A 16,290-nucleotide genomic window follows, 5' to 3' on the forward strand; every position below is an offset into this window, starting at 1 on the left:
GGAGGCCCCCCTTAGCGGCCCTGCAGCCCGGCATCTCGCTTCAGAGGTGGGGCCCGGCGAGGCTGCTTTGCCGGGTCGGCCAGCGGCTCCAGCCGGCCGCGGGACAGGTGTCCTCAGGTGCGTCCGCTGGGCGGGCCTGGCCTTCGGGGCGCAGGTGGGTGATGCCGGGCGCGGACCCCCTGATCTCCGTCCCCAGCTCCCGCCGCCCCGGCGTTGCCTGTCCTCATTCACACGCAGACCGTGAGAAAACCAGACATTGCCATGCGCCGCCCCATGGGGTCGGGAAGACGGCCTGGCCCGGGACCTCCAGCAGCTCTCTCCGTGCCCCTTGCGGTGCGGGAGGGGAGCGGGGGGAGGAGAGGAGGCCGAGGACGGTCCCGGAGCCTCGGAGCGGCCCCGCCTCGGATAAGCCCGCGTCTTGGGTTCTGCTCCGGGCACATTGTTCTCATACAAAGGCCGCTTCCTCGCGGGCAGCGGGAGAGGATAGGGGATCCCCGCTCTCATTCGCTGGCTTGGGCTTTGGATAATAAATTATGGATGTGCTGGAACCTGGGGACCCTCCCGCCAGCCCCGAGGCAGGGCATTCCGGGGGAGGCCTGCCTTCCCTTCAGGACCACCCGCCCGCCAGCTGCCTCGGAAAGGAACGGAGAGTCAGGTCCGGTCCGGGTGGAAGCGTCTGAAGCTTCATTCTCTGTGCGACTTTCCCTCCGTTTCCTGGTTAAACCACAGAAGCACCCACGCGGCTTGAGAGCGTGAAGTTAATGCTGTGTTGGACCCGGCTTCTGAGGAGACCGCGGCCGAGTGCCTGGCGGAGGCCTCCGGGCGCTGGTGTCGCTGTCCTCTGCAGTTACGGAGGAAGGCAGCGGTGCGGGGAGCTGGGGTGCTGTGCCCTCCTCATCCCCCCAGAAAACCCCTGCTAATGCGGTGAGGCTCACCTGGAACAGCCCCTCCTGCTCGGCTAACAAAACTCGTGCTCGTCTGGCCTTGTTCTCCCTTAGGCTGGGTATTTCCAACTGCACCTGCAGCTGGGATCTCAGAAGTCAGTGCTGCGCAGGGGAGATGATTGGGAGTCAGGAAGGTGAGGTGGCAGTCACATCCCTCCCTGTGTTATTGATTACAGCTTGGCCATGCTGAATGCCCAGTGTCACAATAGCGCTCTCCACCTGAGGGAAAACCCAGAATCACTCAGGTTTTTGTGACCTACCCCAGGCTCCTCTCTGGATAGCTTTCTCTCTCTCTCTCTCTCTCTCTCTCTCTCTCTCTCTCTTTTTTGTAAAGAATATAACAGTTTATTTTATTCAACTCTCAAATTATTTGAATCTTCTGAATGAACCAGGTTGTACATTTCCATCCTGGTCCTTAAAGAGGAGATTGCATGGGCTTGTGGCTGTTTTTCTTTACCTGATGTTTAAAAACGTCACCAAGCCATAGGCATCTGTAAAACTGAAAGCTACTTTGTATTGTAAGATTTTGATTTGTCAAAATAATACACAATCCAAGTGTCTGAAGGTACAGAGAAACAAGTTTTTGCTCACTTTGCCCTTATAGAGGAAAAAGAAGGGTGACTTTGTAGTCATAGTTTAAAAAAAAAAGAAAAAGACTAGCTAATTGGGAATATTGTGTGATCTTCTCCCAGTTCTACCTGCCTGGTAGTCTCAAATAAATGACATTTTGTTCCTCAGTTTCTCTGTTCATACAGCTTTTTATTTTGCACATGAAAAAATTTAGGACCAAGATGAAAGTATTTTGCTGAGGGTATCAGAATGCCATTAAGTTGGGGTAATGGTAATAGAAGATATAAGTAAATTGGCTTAGTAAAATAGAATTTGTCATTGTTCCATGTACTCCAAGCATGTCAAACTCAAAGGCTAACACGGGCCAAATAAACAAGGTTTAAGTTTATGTGGGCCGCAAAAAAAAAAAAAAAAAAAGCTTCAATTTTCATAGAAACTGCACCTGTAGGTTTACTTCGATAGAGACATGCTGAATACAAAGGGCTGAAATAAATGAGTAATCATTAGCATAAAATAATAGAACATTTTAATAAAATTAATATTTTTTCTTGAACATTAACTATCAGACACTAAATAACTGCACAAATTAATAAGCGTAACACAAATAAACCTATTTTTCTTATTCTCCAGAAGAGAAATATTTCCTGTTGTGCACACCAAACAAGTCAGTCCAAGACTAATGACGTGGCCATCAGCTGCTAACATATTTGCTGCTAGTGTTAGTGGAGAGAAATGGTGCGCCTGAGTGTATGGCGTGTAAGGGAAGTGAATGCAACACGATTATAATCATCAGTCATTAGGAACATTCTAGTTTGTTATTAATAATTATGTATAACAGGATATTGTAGAAATTAAGTTACGAAATTTTTATTAAAACGTTTCTTACAGCCCTGGCTGGTGTGGCTCAGTCGGTTAGAGCATTGTCCCCTGCACCAAAAGGTGGTGGGTTCAATTCCCAGTCAAGGCACATACCCTGGTTTCAGGTTTGATCCCCAGTCAGGGCAACCAATTGATGTTTCTCTCTCACATCAATGCTTCTCTCTCTCTCCCTTTCTCTCTCTAAGATCAATTAAAAAAAAAAAAAGAAATATCCTCATGTGAGGATTGAAAATGTTTCTTACATACCGTTATATTGGCTGGGCCGCAAAAATATTCGTTGTGGGCTGCGTGCAGCCCCAAGGGCCACGAGTTTGACATGCTTGATGTACTCTTTCTAATGTCCTTTGCTCAAGAGTAATAGGCCTTGGAGGTATATCACCCAGAGTTTAAATCCCAGCTCTTCCTATCTCAGAGTTCCCTAAAACTGAGGTTTAGTTTTACTTAAATAACAGAGCTCCTATCCTAGCACACTATCTTATCAATAGTAAGTTCTTAATAAAACTTACTTGTGATTATTATTCTAAATCAGTTGTTTACTTGTTGGAAGAACTTTGAAAATCCATGTCTGTAAAATGAATCATAGGCCTAAATAGATCTTACAGTATAAACCACTGGTCTTGAAAGTAGAGTATGTGCACACACTGGCATGCATAAGAGGATACATTGTAATACAGGAGAAAATTTAGAACTTCTTTCATTTAATTTTTATCTATAAAAGGAAAAAGTAAACCTTGCTAATACATATGTTATATACAGATTAAAAATTTCACATAAATACACATATTGGGATGCATTTTTTAAAGTTTCTAAAACAAATGTTTGGACCACACTAATCTGGACCAGTCTTTACTCATCTGCTTTAGTTCACTTTATGCTTTCCTATTAGGTATTCACCTAGCCTCTCTTTTGACTCTTCGTTGGAGGAATCTGCCTTGAAAGACAGGCCATGTGGTTTTGTAGTCATATTTGTTAGAAACTTGACTCACTCTATATTCTATCCATGGCTTTATCATCATCTTTGGAGATATGCAGAATAATCCTAATATCCCTTCCTAGTACTCTTTGAATACTTTGGCAGCTCTTTATGTCCTGTGTCTTCTGCCTCTTCCCCAACCAGTTTTTCTATAGATATCTAGTTTATGCATACCCATTTTTAAAAAACTGTTCTAATATGAAAGGTTTTCAAATTTCTCATCATCTTGGCCCATTTCCTCTAGACACTCTCCAGTTGTCAAAATTCTTTATAAGTTTTTCAACAAGATTTGAACATGGTATCCCAAGAACTACAATGAGCTTAAGGGCCTACCTGCACTTTGTCTTTATGCGGTGAGGGATGTATTTGAATACATTTTATTATGAAGGTATTCGTATTGATAGTTTGACATTCTTGCTCTTTATTTTTTTATTTTATTGATTTTTGAGAGGAAGGGAGAGAGAGAGAAACATCAATGATGAGAATCACTGATTGGCTGCCTCCTGCACACCCCCTACTGGGGATCAAGCCCATACATCCCAGGCAAGTGCCCTTGACTAGAATTGAACCCGGGGCCCTTTAGTCTGCAGGCCAACGCTCTATCCACTGAGCTAAACCGGCTAGGGCTGTCACTCTTGCTCTTTAAACAATCCCCAGTAAAAATAGTTTCAATTATATAATAGTGAGAGTAGGAGAGATTATTTTTCTCCTTCAGTAGTGATTCTCAATTATACTCTTTTTAAACTCTGTGTAAAAGTTCACTTTTGCCTCAAAATACCTAACATGTTAAGTGTTTCCCCAGGTGGGAAAATAAATAGAAAAAACTAATGAAATGGTTGGGTTTCTTAAATCTAATTTAAAAGTTAAGTTAGGAAATAGATTTTTTCAGTTAGTGAGTGGAAAATGGAGCTGATTGTTCTTCTATTTCTTTACATTATATGTCTAATTTTGAAATCCATAAGGTGGAAAATGTTGATTGCCCTTTATATATCTTAAGGCCAGTAGAGCTTGTGATCAGCAGGGAAGTAAGGTACTTTTTAAATTAAAACTATTATTAAACACTAGAGGCCTGATGTACAAAATTCGTGCAAGGGTCTGGGCCCTTGAAGCCCCAGTTTCGTCTGGAAGGTTGTTTGGCTGTCCAGTCTAAATAGCATATGATGCTTTTATTATTATAGATTATGTCATATTTAACCTGAATAGCAGACTTAATTCTGTAATTGAACTTAGACCCAAAGACACTTTCATAGATGTTTTATGGGTTTAAAAAAGCAAAAACCTAAGATTAAACAATTCTACATGGCTATTTGTTTTAGTCCCTTTAATCATTTTTCTTTTTCCTTTATGCGTCTTTTAATTTTTCCATACCTTTTTAAGACAGTGATACTCCAAACATATCATACATAGTCTGATTGGAGCTATATAAATTCATTTTGTAGTTCTTCCTGATTCTTGTATTTTTACATTGATGTTTTTAGCTCTGTATAGTATTTATGTATGTCTTTTGAATGAAATGGTTAGATGTAAGGCCCCCTTTAGGGAGTCATCTATGAATTCTTTTGTGATCAGTGGGCCAGATGTGTGGCAGGGGTGGTCAGACAAACCTAATTTCAGTCACTCACCATGCAAATTACCTAAATTGTCTGATCCTCATTTTTCTCATTTTTGTGAGGATTGGATACAAAACACATATAGTCCTTCATAGAAGGATGTTATTTTTTTGATAGTTGCAAATTTTAGTAATCTAAAGAAATATATACATAGAGAGTGGGTGGTATTTTACATCTTCAGTCAGATATGGGTCTAGACGTGAGCCTTATTTTTTTTAGACCTAGTATAATTTAGAGCTGCACTAATTTGTTTGTATAATCAGTAAAACTCAGTCCTCCTTCCAAGAAAGTTTAGCTGTATTTGAGGATGGCAAAAGAAGGAAAAAGATGAGTATGGCTCCTTTTTTTTTTTTTAAGGCTACTAATAAAAACTTTATTTGCAAATGTTGACATAGTGTTTAAGTCAAAATTGAAAGCAACGATAAGCAACTCCTTTGCATAGTTATTACCTCTAACCAAGGCATAATAAGAATTCACTTGGACAGATATCTCTCATAACCTACCTAAAAACAGAATAGTTCATAAAATCTCTAAACTGCTCTTTTCTGCTATGGTCAGTCCTTGATCTTTAGCTGTAAAGCCTAGTAAACTTTGGCATACTCTAATGCTAGTATTCTAAGTTACTGAAAACCTCTATTAATTCAGCATTATTTCTCAAATCTGGGCAGTTTTCTCATTCTGAATGCTTAAATATTTAGACCACAAACTGAAACCAGTAGAAAAACATTCATCTTTAGGCAGGTTGTACAGTTAACACATGGCAAGAAACTAACAAAATTTAAAAATCTAGAACATACAAATACTTGAAAGTGGCCTCCTTTTTTATAAGCCACAAAAACCCAAGATTTTTCCCTTTTTCATCATCCTTTGCATTTGCCAAGTGCCCTCTTTAGCCTAATGTCTCTAATATGTATTCTCCATTGTTGGTTGAAAGCAGTCTGGTTTCTTATTTGTCTTTCTAGAACAGGGGTGGGGAACGTCTGGCCTGTGGGCAGTATAAGGCCTGTGAGATCATTTGGTCTGGCCCTGCCAAGGCATTATGGGTGAGTTAATTAAACATTTGGCCAAATATAGCAGGCTAATTTTTAAGTTGTTAATTTTGTATGACCCATAAATGATGTTATAAATACTCAAATGGCCCTTGGCAGAAAAAAGATTCCCCACACCTGTTCTAGAAGATGAGAATTTCTAATTTTTCTGAATTTCACTTATTCTTTCATCTCCACTATGAGATGCCATCTTTGTGTTCATTGTTAATAAAATTTTCTTAGTGGAGACCTTTCATAAGTAAAAATACCTAGTAAATGTCAAGAACCAGAGCCAAGGTTGCAATGCCCCCGGTGAGGTTGAAAAGGCCCATGTGAGGTTGAGATGGCCCTTGTGAGGCTGAGATGGCCCCTGTAAGACTGAGACGGCCCCTGGGAAGCTGAGAAAAATACCACATGAACTCACTCATTTATGGATAATAAGGACCATTATAGATTGATGAACAAAAATGGATACAGAGGCAGAGCAGCATTGAGCAGACTGTCAAACTACTGTGGGAAGCCTGGGGAGGGTTGGGGGGGGGGGTAGGAGATCAACCGAAGGACTTGTATGCATGCATATGAGAATAACCAATGGACACAAGACACTGGAGGGTAGGGGAGGCCGGGGGAATGTCAAGGGGCGGGGGGGAAAAAGGAGACATGTGTAATACTCTTTGTAATACTTTAAGAAATAAAAAAATAAAAATAAAAAAAGAACCAGGCCAAAGCCTGTGGCCAATTTGGTCATAACATGTAGTACAGTTATTTGTGTGATGTTGTAAAGAGTGGATTCTAGTCACTGCTATAGTAATCCTTAAGTATGTAACTAGCAGCCTAAAAAGTTCTGATGTAGATTTCATTGAACTATAGGTGTCCTTTGGTAGAATAGTAACATGCAATCATGAAAAATTAATTACTTGGAGCAGACTTTTTAAATGTAATGCACTGTTTCTAAATGATACTCAGACCTGCCTTGGAGTTTAGTGATGCTGGATATTTATGGGACTTAAGCAGTTGTGTCCTGGAATTCATCTCTGCTGAAAATAAAGTCCAGTTGTTTTTGTTTCCATGCAAAGCCACAACAAAACTTAAATTTTATTTACTAGCATGTAGTACTTAAGTAAGCAGTAACAGATAAACATTCCTGTTAATGGATGAAAAATGACACACACATTATTTTCCTCAGGTATAGAATGAGCCAAGGAGACTCAAACCCAGCAGCCATTCCACATGCAGCGGAAGATATTCAAGGAGATGACAGATGGATGTCTCAGGTAAAAGGAAGTGCACATGTATTATTCATATGAGATGAGCCTCTTCTGTTTTTGAGAGTCTTTTGACCAAAGCTGCAAAGGGTGTTTTTAATGGTCAACAAGAATTTATTACTATAAGTAAAAGTCTAACAGAAATCTCAGGCCTAATCACCATCTGCTGTTGAAACTGAGAAATACTTTGAAAGCATGGTAATTGCCCTCTGTTAATTTTAAGACATAAAATGTCTCTACAGTATCCTTTTTGTATTGTAACAATTTTTTAATTTCAAAAGGACACAAATATTACAAAAATTTTAAAAAGAACTTCCTATATCTTTCATCTAGACTTGCCAATTAAGATTCTTGTTGTGGAATCGAACCCATGACCCTTTGGTCCAAGGGCTGACGCTCTAATCACCGAACAACACCAGCCAAGGCACCAGTTAACATTTTGACATCTACCTAATTGTGTCTGTATCTATTTGTATATGTACCCAAAATACTGTCTTTTTCTGAACCATTTGAGAATGAGTTACAATCATTATGCCTTTCACCCCTAAATAGTTCAGTGTTTTCTAAGAACAGTGACATTTTCTTACATAACTACAGTGGAGTTATTAAAATCAAGAAACTTAACATTGATATACAATTACCCCATTTCAAAACCATATTCAGATTTCTCCACTTGTCCCAATAATGTTCTTTATATCAGTTTTTCCCCCAGTCTGGAATCATACATTGCATTTATTTGTCAAATCTCCTATTCTTTAATCTGAAACATTTCTTGGACTTTGTTTTGTTTTTCATTATATTGACATTTTGGAATAGTATAGGCCAATGGTCAGCAAACTGCGGCTCACGAGCCAATGCAGCTCTTTGGCCCCTTGAGTGTGGCTCTTCCTAAGCCTTAGGAGTACCCTAATTAAGTTAATAACAATGTACCTACCTATATAGTTTAAGTTTAAAAAATTTGGCTCTCAAAAGAAATTTCAATCGTTGTACTGTTGATATTTGGCTCTGTTGACTAATGGGTTTGCTGACCACTGCTATAGGCCATTCATTTTGTAGAGTCCCTCAATTTTGAGTCTATCTTTTTCCCCATAATCATGATTCAGAAGATGCATTTTTGGCAGGAATATCAGTGAAGTGGTATCTTTAGTGCATCACATCACATGGAAGGCACATGATGTTTGTCTCATTTGTCATCATCAGTAGGTTCTGTGACTTTAAGCAAAATGGTGTATAATGAAACCAATTTTACTATAGGCTAATTGGTATAATAAACAAGAGTTAAGTTCCTGCAACATCTCATCAAAATAACAAAACAGCGTGGAACAAAATGACATTATTCCAGGACCTGCTGTATTAACTTTGATCCCTTGGTTAAGATGCTATTGGCCTAAACCAATTCTTACTTTTTATCATATGGACCCATGGGTTCTTATTTTATTCAGTGGGTTACAGCCATTGTAATTTTGAAGCTCAAATTATCCCAGGTTTAGCAAGTGGGAATCCTTTAGGCTGGACCCTTTATCTTCTCAGTGTGTCTCATTGTTTTTTAGCACTTTATTTTCTTCAGTATTTTAGCTTTCTTTTAATAAAACATTATCACTGAGAAGTAACTATATTTAACCTTTATGTTTCCGACCATATTACCTCTTTGAAATAATAAGTCTGATTTTAAGTTCCCAGAGCTTTATGTTTTAGTATCTAGTGATTCTACTTATACTCTTTTTTTTTTTAATATATTTTATTGATTTTTTACAGAGAGGAAGGGAGAGAGATAGAGAGCTAGAAACATCGATGAGAGAGAACCATCGATCAGCTGCCTCCTGCACATCTCCTACGGGGGATGTGCCCGCAACCCAGGTACATGCCCTTGACCGGAATCGAACCTGGGACCTTTCAGTCCGCAGGCCGACGCTCTATCCACTGAGCCAAACCGGTTTCGGCTCTACTTACACTCTTTATAGTTGTGTATTCTCTTTCTGTTTTTGTCTTCCCAGGCTTAAAACATCAGTCTATCAAAAGCTTATTCTGAGTGATAGTTAGGTGTTTCCCAACTGTTCTCATATGGATTAACTACTTGATTATTCTTACTTAATCTTCCTCATTTGTTTATATCTTTAAAAAGAACTTATGAGCCTGGCCAGTGTAGCTCAGTGATTGAGCATTGACACAGGAGCCAGGAAGTCACAGTTTGATTCCCAGTCAGGGCACATGACTGGGTTTCAGGCTTGATCCCCAGTAAGGGGTGTGCAGTAGGCAGCCAATCAATGATTCTTTTCATTGATGTTTCTGTCTTTCTCTCCCTCTCCCTTCCTCTCTCTAAAAACCAATAAAAACATATTTAAATAAATAAATACAAATAAAATAAATATTATGAAGTGTTTTGAGCATCAGTGTATTTGTCACACACTCAAAAAAATAAAACATTGCTAATAGAATTGCTATTCCCTGTATACTCCTCACCGATCACATTTCTCTTTACTGCCACTCCTCCTCCAAACCAGTTTCCTAAATTTTGTTTTATTTTTTTTCATGTATTTGCATACTACTTATATGTAATCTCCTTTGTGTTGAACACATTATAGTGTATACAGTTGTCAGATTATAATGTTGTACACCTGGATCTTATATAGTGCTATTAACCAGTGTTACCTCAATAAATTTTTTAAAAAAATAATACATAGTATTTTTTGTATATTTTAAACTTTTTATAAATAGTGTTTTCCTGAATGTATTTTTCCACAGTACATCATACATATTAAAAGTTTAGCTATAGTTTATTTTCTTTCTGTCAATAGTATTCCATTGTCTGTATCAAAATACCAGAATGGATTTGCCCATTTTTTTCATTGATGGACATTTGGGTCATTTATAACTTTATTAAAAGTAGTAACTAAAAAATAGGTGCTTTTATTTTTTCTGGCACAAATTAGCAGGCTTTAAATAATTAGTGGTGACTGAAAAAATTAGTCAAAGAAAAACAGATGTGAATATTAAAATTTTTTTAAGCTTGTGTAATGTGGAAGGAGTAACTTTACTAAATATTAAAATACATACACAGAACTTTTTTTAAAATTTTTTTTATTGATTTCAGAGAGGAAGGGAGAGGGAGATAGAAATATCAATGATGAGAGAGAATCATCGATTGGCTCCCGCACGCCGGAGCCCACAACCCAGGCATGTGCCCTTGACCGGAATTGAACCCATCACCCTTCAGTCCACAGGCTGACGCTCTATCCACTGAGCCAAACCAGCTAGGACCAGAACTTGTTTTTGTTTTTTTGTGTGTTTTTTTCAGGCTTAATTCACTTTATTTCTCTTGTATAAAATTATGTGGTGGCTACAGCGGGAGCCTGGGCCCTCTGCACAGAAACTCCAGTGTGGGTCTTTACAAGATGGTCAGTGAATTCCTGATAGGGAGACTTGGTGAACACATTCTCTTTCCAGAGACCTGGGGTGAGATAGCTGTAGGTCTTAGAGATGGCGTCAAAGGTGGCCTTGGCGAAGTTGCCCAGGGTGGCAGTGCAGCCCCTGGCTGACGTGTAGCAGTCGTCAATACCAGCCATCATCAGCAACTTCTTAGGCACAGAGGCCGAGACAGTGCCCGTACCCCTGGGGGCGGGGATGAGGCGCACCAGTACAGAGCCACAGGGGCCAGTCACCTTGCAAGGTGCGGTGTGGGGCTTGCCGATCTTGTTTCCCCAGTAGCCTCGCCCCACAGGGACAATAGAGAGGTTGGCCAGGATAATGGCTCCACGGATGGCAGTGGCTACTTCTTTTGAGCACTTAACACCCAGACCAACATGTCCATTGTAGTCCCCAATGGCGACAAATGCCTTGAACCAGGTCCTCTGGCCAGCACGTGTCTGCTTTTGCACAGGCATGATCTTCAAGACTTCATCCTTGAGGGATGCCCCCAAGAAAAAGTCAATGATTTCAGATTCCTTGATGGGCAAGGAGAATAGATAGATTTCCTCTAGGGATGTGATCTTCATGTCCTTGACCAGGCGGCCCAGCTTGGTGACAGGGATCCACTCCTTGTCCTTGTCCTTGCCTCCACGAGCTGCGTGGCCTCGGCCTCTGCCCCTACCCAGCTGCTGCCAAATCCTCCACGGAAGCCACCGCACAGCACCGGCATCATCCACCATTTGGTCTTTCGTCGGAAAAGAAGAACAAAGCCAGAACTTGTTTTTTAACTGTAGTTCTCCAGTGAGAGAACCTGGGCTCCTTGGAGAAATGATTGATTCTACAACTGGAACAAAGGAAATAAAAGATGGGCCTGGAACATCTTGTGGTGCAAGAAAGCAAGGAAGTGCTCAAAAAACAAAAGGAAAAAATGGGTGGCAGCACTGAAGTGGTGTATCCTCAGGGCATCACAGAAGACGTGGTACTGGTTAACTAAAAAAATAAATGTTCCTGAATCCCATTCTATAAATGATTGGATGAATAGTAGGGGTGGAGGGACAAATCTTTCTTACAGGATAATTTTTTTTCTTTTGTTGAAAGTATTACAGATGTCCCCATTGACCCCTTCTAGCCCTGTTCCCCCCCCCCCACCCCAGTCCTTCACCATACAGAATACTTTAAAATATATATATATATATATATTATTGATTTCAGAGAGGAAGGGAGAGGGAGAAAGTGATAGAAACATCAGTGATGAGAGAGAATCATTGATCGGCTGCCTCCTGCATGCCTCACACCAGGGATCAAGCAGGCAACCTGGGCATGTGCCCTGACCAGGAATCAAACCGTGACCTGGTTCATAGGTTGACACTCAACCACTGAGCCACACTGGCTGGGCCAGAATACTTTTGATAATGGAAAAGAAAATGAAGATTAGAACACCATAGTAATAATTACAGTAGGCAAGATCTATTAATGAAATCTGAAATTGGTGGATACTTTAAGGAGGAAAAGTCTATTTGGCTAGCCTTAGAGTATTTCCCTGTAAATTAATTTTGTGATTTTAATATACGACCACATACCATTTGATACCCTTCTCTCCAGCAGGTGGAACTTTAATGTGGGCTGTGGATCTAGTGTCTTGCTCCAAACAGAGAATGTAAAAAACAAAAACAAAAAACCACCTTTATAGTGGAGAACTGTAGCAAACTCCACCTTAACCAAATAATTGATGTTAACATCACCAGTAATAAGTCATATCAGTATCATGTGCCCCCTGATAAAACAAGGGCACATCACCTCTGGTAGTCTTCCAAAAGAATCCATAACCTCATGACAAAACATCAGACAAACCCACATGGAGGGACATTCTCCAGAACACTGACCACAATGCGTCATGGTCAGGAAAGACCAAGAATCTCCCGCATTGGAAGAAGCTGGAGACATGTAGACTAAATGCAACATGATATCCTGGGCAGGCTCTGGAAACAGAAAAAGAACATTGGTGGGAAAATTAGTGAGATTTGAATAAACTATTTTAGTTGATGGTATTCACCAATTTAGTTTTGACAAGTGTATCAGGCTTATTTATGTGAGATGTTAGGAGAAGCTGAGTAAAGGACATATGGAAATACTTTATTATCTTTGAACCTCTTTTGTAGAACTAAAATTATTTTGAAAATATTAAGAGAAAACTAATCGTGCTTAAAACAAATATTCAAGTTATAATCAGTACTACCCTCAAAATATTGCCAAAACACCACCACCACAAGAATATAAACAACATAAACCAGACAGGAAGTCAAGTACTCACATTCCTCAAAAATAAGTTGGGGAGGTGGTGACAGAGGGAGGGGAAAGCTATAAATTAAAAGGGATTTGAGAGCCTGACTGGCATGGCTCAGTGGTTGAGCATCAACCTATGAACCAGGAAGTCACAGTTTGATTCCCGGTTAGGGCACATGCCCAGGTTGCGGACTTGATCCCCAGTGAGGGGTGTGCAGGAGGCAGCCAATCCATGATTCTCATCATTGATGTTTCTAGCTCTCTCTCCCTCTCCCTTTCTCTCTAAATCAATGAAAATCTCTATATATAAAAGCCTAAGTGATCGTTACAACAGAAGGATGGTCGCTATGTTGCGCACTGACCACCAGGGGGCAAGACGCTCAACACAGGAGCTGCCCCGGTGGTCACCTACCACGGCCGGCCAACCTCCCGCAGTCCCTCCCACTGGCCGGCTGGCCCGATTGGCCCCAATTGCCTGGCAGGCCAAGGAACCCCACCTGTGCATGAATTTATGTACCGGGCCTCTAGTATATTTTTAAAAAGGGGAAGGGGATTTAAGAGATAAATTGGGTCCTGATTTTTAAAAGTCTGTAAAACAATTTTGTAACCTTGAATTTGAATACATTATTTGTTAATATTAAAGAATTACTATTAATTTAGAGGGGAGTAGAATTGGTATTTTTGTTATATATATTTTTTAAATCTTTTAGGAGTTACATACTGAAGTATTTATACATGAAATGCTATATCAGTTTGCTTCAGAATAATCCAGGGGTGGGTGGAGCAGTAGTTTGGGGGACGACTGAAATAATACTGACAATAAGTTAGATAATTGCTGTAACTGATGACAGATAGATACAATAAAGGTTCTTCATGTTCTCTGTGTGTATGTTTGATATTTTCCATAATAAAAGATTTTTAAGGGTGATATTGAAAGACTTGACTGTAGATAAATTTAATACAAATATCAAAACATTAACCAGAGAAAGAAGACTCAGCAACAGACTGAGGAAACTATTTGCAATAAATATTAAAGATGAAGCATTGATATTTTTGTTATAATGTCAATAAAAAGATTCTTAAGGTACCACTAGATACATATCTCAATAAACATGACAGGAAGTGTTTAATTTTTTGTTTTCAAAAAATACAGATTAATACAATGGGAAGAGAAAGGAGGGAGAGAGAAATATTAATACCCAGTGCCGGTGCGAGCTTGGTGAAACCAGTTCTGATATATTGCTGGAGGCAGTATAGATAGAGCCTTTTTATTAAGAATTTGGGAATATATCCAAGATCTATAAAAATTTTAATCCCCTCTGATTTAAGGATTCCTACAGTGTTAAAAATAAAATATGTGGCCAAAGCCGGTTTGGCTCAGTGGATGGAGCGTCGGCCTGCGGACTGAAGGGTCCCAGGTTCGGTTCCGGTCGAGGGCATGTGCCTGGGTTGCGGGCACATCCCCAGTGGGAGATGTGCAGGAGGCGGCTGATCGATGTTTCTCTCTCATCGATGTTTCTGACTCTCTGTCTCTCTCCCTTCCTCTCTGTGGGAAATCAATAAAATATATTTAAAAAAAAAATAAAATAAAATAAAATATGTGTACATTTGTTTATCACTGTAAATAAGAAGCTACTGGCAAGTCTATCAATAGATAAAAGAGCCTTAAAAAAAAAAAAAGGTGTCACTAGGTCAGTGATGGCGAACCTATGACACTCATTTTTTTGGTTGATTTTTCTTTGTTAAATGGCATTTAAATATATCAAATAAATATCAAAAATATGTCTTTGTTTTACTATGGTTGCAAATATCAAAAAATTTCTATATGTGACACGGCACCAGAGTTAAGTTAGGGTTTTTCAAAATGCTGACACGCCGAGCTCAAAAAGTTTGCCATCAATGCACTAGGTGCATTCAGTAGGATATTGTGTGTCCTTTAAAAATTATGGTTTTGTCCTGGCCAGATGGCTTGGTTGGGGCGTCATCCCATACACCATTGTGGGTTCAATCCCCGGTTGGAGCGCATGTTGGAGGCAGCAATGTTTCTCACGTCGATGTTTTTCTCTCCTCTGTCTACAAAATCAACTTTAATCCCCAGGTGAGAATTAAAAAGAATAAAGTAATATTATTTTTTAAAAATATCCTTAAGGGCCCTAACCAGTTTGGCTCAGTGGATAGAGCGTCAGCCTGCAGATTGAAGGGTCCCAGGTTCGATTCCGGTCAAGGGCATGTACCTTGGTTGTGGGCACATCCCTAGTAGGGAGTGTGCAGGAGGCAGCTGATAGATGTTTCTCTCTCATCGATGTTTCTTTTCTTTTTTTTTTATCTGTGCTGCTTTCTTTTTTTTTTTTTTAATTGAATCTTTATTGTTCAGATTATTACAGTTCTTCCTCTTTTTTCCCCCCATAGCTCCCCTCCACCCGTTCCCACCCCACCCTCTGCCCTTACCCCCCCCAATGTCCTCATCCATAGGTGTTCGATTTTTGTCCAGTCTCTTCCCACACCCCCCACACCACCTTCCCCCCGAGAATAGTCAGTCCACTTTCTTTCTATGCCCCTGATTCTATTATATTCACCAATTTATTCTGTTCATCAGATTATTTATTCACTTGATTTTTAGATTCACTTGTTGATAGATGTGTACTTGTTGTTCATAATTTGTATTTTTACCTTTTTCTTCTTCTTCCTCGTCTTAAAGGATACCTTTCAGCATTTCGTATAATACTGGTTTGGTGGTGATGAACTCCTTTAGCTTTTTCTTATCTGTGAAGCTCTTTATCTGACCTTCAATTCTGAATGATAGCTTTGCTGGGTAAAGTAATCTTGGTTGTAGGTTCTTGGTATTCATCACTTTGAATATTTCTTGCCACTCCCTTCTGGCCTGCATAGTTTCTGTTGAGAAATCAGCTGACATTCATATGGGTACTCCCTTGTAGGTAACTGACTTTTTTTCTCTTGCTGCTTTTAAGATTCTCTCTTTGTCTTTTGCTCTTGGCATTTTAATTATGATGTGTCTTGGTGTGGTCCTCTTTGGATTCCTTTTGTTTGGGGTTCTCTGTGCTTCCTGGACTTGGAAGTCTATTTCTTTCACCAGGTAGGGGAAGTTTTCTGTCATTATTTCTTCAAATAGGTTTTCAATATCTTGCTCTCTCTCTTCTTCTGGCACCCCTATAATTCGGATGTTGGTACGCTTGAAGTTGTCCCAGAGGATCCTGACACTATCTTCATATTTTTGGATTCTTTTTTCTTTTCGTTTTTCCGGTTGGGTGTTTTTTGCTTCTTCGTATTTTAAGTCTTTGACTTGATTCTTGCGATCCTCTAGTCTGCTGTTGG

The 16,290-nt window shown here is 39.9% G+C and overlaps 1 protein-coding gene and 1 pseudogene across 5 annotated transcripts in view; one reads left to right on the forward strand and one right to left on the reverse strand.

Annotated features, from left to right (window-relative positions):
• The first annotated feature begins 382 nt into the window (after positions 1 to 382).
• PAFAH1B2 (platelet activating factor acetylhydrolase 1b catalytic subunit 2) overlaps positions 383 to 16,290 on the forward strand; it is a 34,722-nt gene continuing 18,814 nt past the window's right edge. The window contains exons 1-2 of one of the 5 annotated variants that reach the window (XM_014468321.2): positions 383 to 924; positions 7,191 to 7,278. In XM_014468321.2, coding sequence (XP_014323807.2) covers positions 920 to 924; positions 7,191 to 7,278 — 93 coding nt within the window. In that variant the 5' untranslated portion in view covers positions 383 to 919. Of the gene's footprint in view, positions 925 to 983; positions 1,079 to 7,190; positions 7,279 to 16,290 lie in introns of those variants that run through there. The other 4 variants (XM_023744300.1, XM_023744301.1, XM_023744299.1 and 1 more) reach the window with 4 other exon arrangements.
• Positions 10,555 to 11,758, reverse strand: LOC106699562 (annotated as a pseudogene).

This window comes from Myotis lucifugus, unplaced genomic scaffold, assembly GCF_000147115.1.
Source record: "Myotis lucifugus unplaced genomic scaffold, Myoluc2.0 scaffold_448, whole genome shotgun sequence".
NCBI lineage: Eukaryota > Metazoa > Chordata > Mammalia > Chiroptera > Vespertilionidae > Myotis > Myotis lucifugus.